The 6,963-nt window shown below is 45.0% G+C and overlaps 1 protein-coding gene across 1 annotated transcript; it reads left to right on the top strand.

Moving 5' to 3' along the window:
- The first annotated feature begins 1,082 nt into the window (after positions 1–1,082).
- Positions 1,083–6,626, top strand: SLC35G1 (solute carrier family 35 member G1). Its single transcript, XM_026066705.1, has 3 exons — positions 1,083–1,296; positions 5,148–5,328; positions 5,867–6,626. The coding sequence occupies exons 1-3, from the start codon at positions 1,083–1,085 to the stop codon at positions 6,624–6,626; spliced, it is 1,155 nt and encodes a 384-aa protein (XP_025922490.1).
- The last annotated feature ends 337 nt before the right edge of the window (positions 6,627–6,963 follow it).

Here is a 6,963-nt window from a genome sequence, read left to right as displayed (position 1 = left end):
GCAATAAATTGCCCACTGAATCTCCCCTGCATCCCCATTTTGACTTCTACGAACGCGGCTGATGCAGGTAGCAGTGCTCTCAGGTACAGAAGATGACGGTATTGTTCAGTGACATGACAATTAAATTTTAATGGGCCCATTGAAAGGAAAGCCGAGCTATTTAAATCGGTGTAGAGATTGGATTAGAAGGATTTCACACTGTGACATACAGAGCATGGAAAAACCGTCATAAAAGCTCAATTATCTCGGTTAGACACCAGTGCAAAAGCCCCCTATGATGGGCTGCACGCCCCGCTACCTTGAGGTTTCACTCAGAAGTTGCTACATGCTTTTATTTCAGATGCTCAGATGAGGCAAGAACACCCCTAAAGCAACTTTGCGTCATCCCTTTCCACAGTTCTATTTCCTCGCAAGCGCACGGCCTCAGCCCGCTCCTGTCAGCGGCAGCCCGCGGGCGGCGCCACCCGACACCTCGCAGGCCGCCGAGCCCCCTCCCTCCCCCGCAACGGCGGCAACGGCCGGCCCCAACGGTCACCACGCGCGGCGGGGCGGGGCGGGGCCAGGCAGGGCCGCCCGCGGCCCAGAGACGGGGTCGGTTCCGTTCCGCCCGCTGCCGCCCCGCCTCGCCTCTCGCCTCGCCAGCGAGATGCGAGCTCCCCCTCCCGGGTCGCGCTAGGCTCGCTGCCTCCTCGCCGAGACCCGGCGCGACCCAGGCCCCGGGCTCGAGCAGCGCTCGCTGGGGAGGCGGCAGCGGCGCCCCTCACAGGGAGCGCGGGAGGCAGCGCGCCCTGTGAGGACGCCGCGGCGGAGGTGGCAGGGCGCTCGCTCCTGCCCCCGGCAGGGGCCTTGGGCTCCTGCCCGGCTTTCGGGCAGGTATCTGCAACGGGGAGAGAGCGGAAGCCCCCCAGTCGCGGCCCGGACTCGGCGGAGCCCAAGCCCTGGCCTGGCGTGCTGCCTCCCCGCCTCGGGCGAGGGGAGGGGAGGGAGCCGGGGCGGCGCGGGGCGGCGGCACCGCATGCGCAGGACGCAGGTGCCTGCCGGCTGCGAGGAGCCGGTAGCATCGCACGCAGCCGCGCGTCCTCATGGTGCTGTGTCAGGGCGGCGAGGCTGCTGCCGCCGCTGTCTCGGCTGCCGGCGGGAAGGAGCCGGAGGTGCCGCTGAGCCAGGAGGACGATGCGGGGCCGGGGCAGCCGCAGCTGTGCCCGGCGCCCGGCGCGGAGGCGGCGGGCGCTGAAGAGCCCCGCGTTTGTGGCTGCTGCTCGGGCTTGTCCTGGCCGCGCTGCTGCAAAGCACCCGGTGAGGAGGGGGAGCCTGGCAAGCGGGGCAGGGGGCAGTGCCCTCCTGGCTGGCGCCCCGCGCCCCCGGGGTGACATTGCCGGCGGGGCGGAGGAAGAGGAAGCGGCCCCGAAGGCACCCGCGCTCCTCGCCCGCCGTGACGGGGCCCGGAGCGCGCCCGCGCTGCCGCAGGGGGCGCCCGGCACCTGGGCTGCCCGCCGGCGGCGGGGAGGATGCAGCGGCGGGGCTCCGCCGGGCGGGCGGGCGGCTCACCTGGCGGCGGCGGGGAGACCCGCGGCCCGTGCGCGGCCCTTTGGCCGCCGCTGTGCCCAGGCGGCTTCCCGGCTTCGGTAAAGCCAAGCGCCGCGGCTGTAGCAGGCTGAACTTGTGGCAGTCAGTGCTTCCTGAGAGGGGCACCAGCAGCACGCTGGCGGTGAGCGGAGGGACTCGCGTACTCCCAGCTGCGACTGCCCTGGCAACTCTTTCTTACTTCTGTGTGAGCGCGCTCTTTAGTCTTAATCTGCGTGCTTCATTTTGACACTGGATTGTTTTGAATTGGTAAGGCCTTTAACTTACTGAGAAATATGCTACAGTGTGTTTTCCATAAGCTTAATGTGGCTTTAATAGATGCAGTCTTAAAATACTTGACTTTTGAAGTTGTGCTCCGAAGTACTGTAAAATGCTAAATTTTTACATTTTAAGTAAACCTATTGAAAGTGTGTTTCCCATGTAAATATGGAATAATTGATTTTTCAGCAGAGAATAGTTAAAATAGCAGTCTTTGGTAAATGAGCTGTAGAGAGCCCCAAAGAGATAGTGTAAACTTCACTGGTGAAGAGCACTAATATCACTTCTGAGTCAAAGCTTGGAAAAAAACAATATTTGAAACCCTGTGGAATTTGCAGTTATTCACCCTGCTGTTTTTTTTTTTTAGTAGTCTGCCTGGCTGAATGTTAATTGAGTCAATAGCTGCACTGTATGAATCATGCCCACATCTTGTCCACATGACCATGGTTAGTTCATAAGCAGGCTGGTGTGCTGCTTGTGCACACTCTTGCCTGTGCTTCTTAAGGTGTTAAGAACGGATGACCCTTTCCTGGCTCTCTTGAAGGTCTGGGTCGCCTCACCAACCTCTTTCCCCATAGGCAGTACTCTTCTGCCTCTGCTACTATTCTCAAGTTTCATGTACATGAGAAGTGTTGGGGGTTTTTCGCCCCCAGTGTATTTATTTTTCAAGTATAAAAACTCTTCATAAGAGAACATGACATTAAAATGCAGACAAAGAGGGTTTACACATAGAAAAGGGGGGGTGGTAGGATGTATTCAGCTAGGACTTAAAACAAGAGTTGTAAGATCGTTTGAAAACCTTAGATATAGAGTTGGCCAGATAATAAATTTGGAAAATCAAAGAGCTGCTGAAATACTTCTGTTTCCTCAAATGTGTTAGCCACTCAGGAAAGAGCACTTGTGTACTACTTTGACCTTTTTTATTTTTAGACTGCATGGGTTTGTTTGTTTGTTTGTTTTATCAGAAGGTATAAGTTCTTAAGTATCTTGATGGTAATTGGTTAGTGTTTGGAGGCTTAATGTTTAGTTGGGTGGGAATGTTATCTTAACCTAACTTCTTCTTAGAATACACTTTGAAATAAGAATTCTAGAGAACTGTAATTCTTGTTTTTGGTGGAAGAGCTTGTACCATTTTATTTTTAAAAGGAAATACCACACTTTCTCATTGCATTGAGTACATGCTTTGGCACTATGAGATGTTGATGGCTTAAATTCTAGTGTTATAAGATACCTTTTCTGATATGCTTGGTATATTAGGTAGTTTACAAAAGTATGAGTTCCTTCTCTTTTTCTTTGTTCCTTCAAATTCAAAGCTTCTGGGTATAACATCCTTTTAGCTTCATTTTCTTTAATTCTATTTATTTTTTCCATTTCAACACTTCTATTATTTAGATTGGCTTCCTTCTGTAGTAATCAGACAAGCTATCATGCCTGAAATAAAAGTTAATAGTTCTGTTTGTACTGTGTTCTTCCATAAGCCAGCCTGTGTTTGGGTTTGCCATTTGACTTACAGGCCACTCTGATTCCTCTTGCTTTAATATTTGAGACACTGTTGACTTTGTATTTCTTTTGCATGACTGTGTGGATTAGGACATTGTGTAATTTGTGAACATGTCTTTCTGCTCTGTTTCACAACTGGTAGATGTCCTGGACCAATGCTGGTTAGGGGCAATTTTAATAGTTGCTTGTATATAAGTGGCTGTTGCTAAATAGAAATATTTTTATCTAGTAGAAATTGCCATTCATTTTCAGCAGTAGTGTGACTGGAGTTCTGAAATTATTTTGTCTTCTGCAAACTTTAAGTTCTGGTTGCAGTTGCAAAGCCTGCTGTCTTCAAAACAGATAAAGCTAGAACCAGTGTGACACACAAGGTACCAACCCACAGTCTCAGCTCTTAGATAGCAAGAAGCAGTTTCTCAACCTTGAATGCTGATCTCCGGGAGGATCAAATGGATTGTGACAAGGTTTGTTAATTAAAAAAAAAAACTTCCTCAAAACCATATTAAGTTGCTAAGCAACTCTCAGCAGTGCCCTGCTGATTATGCTGTAGAGGATCTGTAAGGCTCACTGGCTCCCACACAGTGTAACATGAGGCATCTTTTATCAAAACAGACTGCTTCAGGAAGATGGAGTTCTCACTCCTATCTTTAGAGGGTGTAGTAGAAGAAAGAGTAACCCCCAGTATTTTATGCATACAGAAAGACAAAAAGATGGTGAGATGGTAATACCCCACTCTACTACTCAGATGGGTTCTCTTTTCTATGGTGTTCACCTCTAGTTTCAGTGAAAAGACTGTTCCTCTTCAGCAGCAAAGTTGTTTTCAAAAAGACTGCTTTCTTTGGAGACAGTGGTGAGGTCAGCAGCAGTTCACCATCTCTGCTTTTCTTTTTTTCATAGCTGAGGGTGGAGAAGGTGGGTGGAACAAGGAAGACTATGTCGCTGAAGGGTGCCTGAGGCCATGTGGAAGCTTGAATAGAAACCATCGGGCTTAGGAACTGACTTCAGGAAGACAGTCTGATAGATGAGTGTAAACTAAGGTGAAACTTAGGTCTTCATGGAACTTTTAGGGATATCAGCACTTTACAGCAGGCAAATGATGTTTTAAAACTAAGCACTTAAAATTCTTCTGATTTAAAAAATCTATGTTTGATGCTCATTAGAAGAAGATATTTAGATTCTTACAGCAAGATAAAAAAGTTACGTAAAACTTGTGTAGCCCTAGGTCAAATTTAGGGTGTTTTGTTATACCTGATGCTTATCTTACAGCTCATGTGAGGTGCTTCCACTGTTTTTACAAATTTGTTTGTGCGCGGGCATGCTGGGCACGTGAGAAAAGGAACTAAATTGCTGCTTCCAGGCAGTAAGTTTCAGTGTTTCGTAATCTTTTCATGGACCTTTTTTGCAGTCAGTTGTATTTAGTGATCTTTGGGTGGTGGTCAGAATGATACAACACATCCTGTTAATGAATCTCCCAAACTAGAGCCTGATGCCTCCAAGAAGTAAAGCCTACTAACTGTTGTAGAACTGTGAGAAGTGTGGGGATAGTTTTGCATCAAAACTGTTCGATTTTACTTTTATCTCCTGTTTAAGGAAAAAATGGAGACCCGTGGCAGTCAATGAAACATATTCTCAAGGTATATCTGGTAAATAAATATAGTATTTGCATTTGGTTTTTTGCTTTCCTTTTCCTCTACCCCAAGCATAGCTATAAATTCATACAGCATTGCAGTATACAAAGCCATCTGAGAAATCTGGTAGGTAGCTAGGTCATTATTAACTGGAGGGGTTTTTTTAATCTGTTGCAGGAACAAAGAAGAAAGCTTCCTGTCCAGGACTTGGTCTGTTTTATACTGTACTGGCTGCCTTCCTTTTCTCGGTGACCTCTTTATTTCTAAAAAAAATAGAAGATGTGCACGCCGTAGAAGTGAGTGCATTTCGATGCATTTTCCAAATGGCATTTGTTCTTCCTGGTTTAATATACTACAAGTAAGTGTAGCAAATGTTTGAATTAAGAGTTATTTCATAAAAATACATCCAGAATTATCACTCAAATTGGAATTTAAATCACATTGCAATATTAATTCAAACTTTAATTGAATAAATTGCATTGTTTTGGAGCAGCATCTACTACTTCTGACTAGACTAGTTGATAGTTTCTCAATACATTTCAGCAAACTGAAAATCTTTGACTCCCTGAATTGTGGAAGTTTCAACAGGGATTATATCAGATGTATTGATCTTCCATGAAGTGCTGTTATTAAAAATAAAAGGTAATTTGTAGATATTCTTCAGTTATTTTGCAAGCACAAATTTAATACCTAGAAGAATGACTCTGAATGTGATTGAGGGTTATGGAAATGAATAGGTCTGTGTGATCAGACAGTTTGAAATACTTTGACATTTGAAATGAAAAGTCTGTCATTTTGAAAGTCTATACAGTTAAATGTAATTGAATGTTGGTCACGAAATAAGCAAGATAGTAACACTAATGTGACTTTTTTCTTTCTTTCTTTTTTTTTTTCAGAACAGGGTTTTTGGGACCAAAAGGTAAAAGAATCTATCTTTTCTTCCGAGGATTCTTTGGCTCTAGTGCGATGGTTCTTCTCTACTATGCTTTCCAAGTAATGCCTCTAGCTGATGCCACTGTTCTAACTTTTAGCAGTCCTGTTTTTACATCATTGCTGGCTTGGATCTTTCTCAAAGAGAAATACAGTATTTGGGATCTTCTGTTTACCCTCTTCGCAATCACTGGAGTGGTCCTTATTGCCAGACCACCATTTCTTTTTGGGTCAAACATTACAGGGATTGAAGGAAATTACACAGATCATCTTAAAGGAACTATAGCAGCAATTACAAGCGCATTATCTGCAGCTTTGACTTTTGTTATACTAAGAAAGGTGGGAAAATCTGTGCATTATTTTTTGTCCATTTGGTATTATGCAGTAATTGGTTTAACTGGATGTGTTATAACATTGTTTCTTGTGAATGAATGGAGTTTACCCTATTGTGGTAAAGATAGAGTTCTTCTAATATTAATAGGTGTTCTAGGGTTAGGGGGTCAGATATTTCTTACAAAAGCATTACAGATAGAAAAAGCTGGACCTGTTGCCATAATGAGAACAATGGATGTGGTGTTTGCTTTTATTTTACAGATTCTTTTCCTTAATCATCTACCAACTTGGTGGACTGTGGGTGGTGCCCTTTGTGTAATAGCTAGTAGTTCTGGAACTGCCATTCGTAAGTGGCAACAAAGCTCAAAAAAAGCTAAACAAAATGAAATCTAACAATTCAGACACTAGCTCATTACAGAAACATAAATAATCTTGAGAAATACAATATTTATTTATTTTAAATATTTCATTTATCAAATTATAGTATCCAGTTATACCCAATAAAAGTCTATTTTTCTTTTTAAAACAAAATCGAAGCTGTCTAGACAACTGATTAGGTATATGCTTTTTTGTCTCGTCTTTAGGCATGCAAGTATGAGAAGAAGATCTTTAAAAGTTGCTTGCTTCCTGTCTAAAGTGGATGATAGTTATTGGGCAAACACTTTTATTTTCCTTTAATTTTTAATCCTTCTGATTCTCCACTTAGACCTGTCTCCTGAGAAGTGGAAAT

The sequence above is a fragment of the Apteryx rowi genome, unplaced genomic scaffold, assembly GCF_003343035.1.
Source record: "Apteryx rowi isolate R43461 unplaced genomic scaffold, aptRow1 scaffold_246, whole genome shotgun sequence".
NCBI lineage: Eukaryota > Metazoa > Chordata > Aves > Apterygiformes > Apterygidae > Apteryx > Apteryx rowi.
The sequence above is the reverse complement of the archived record's forward strand: the minus strand, read 5'-3'. Positions and strand labels throughout refer to the sequence as shown.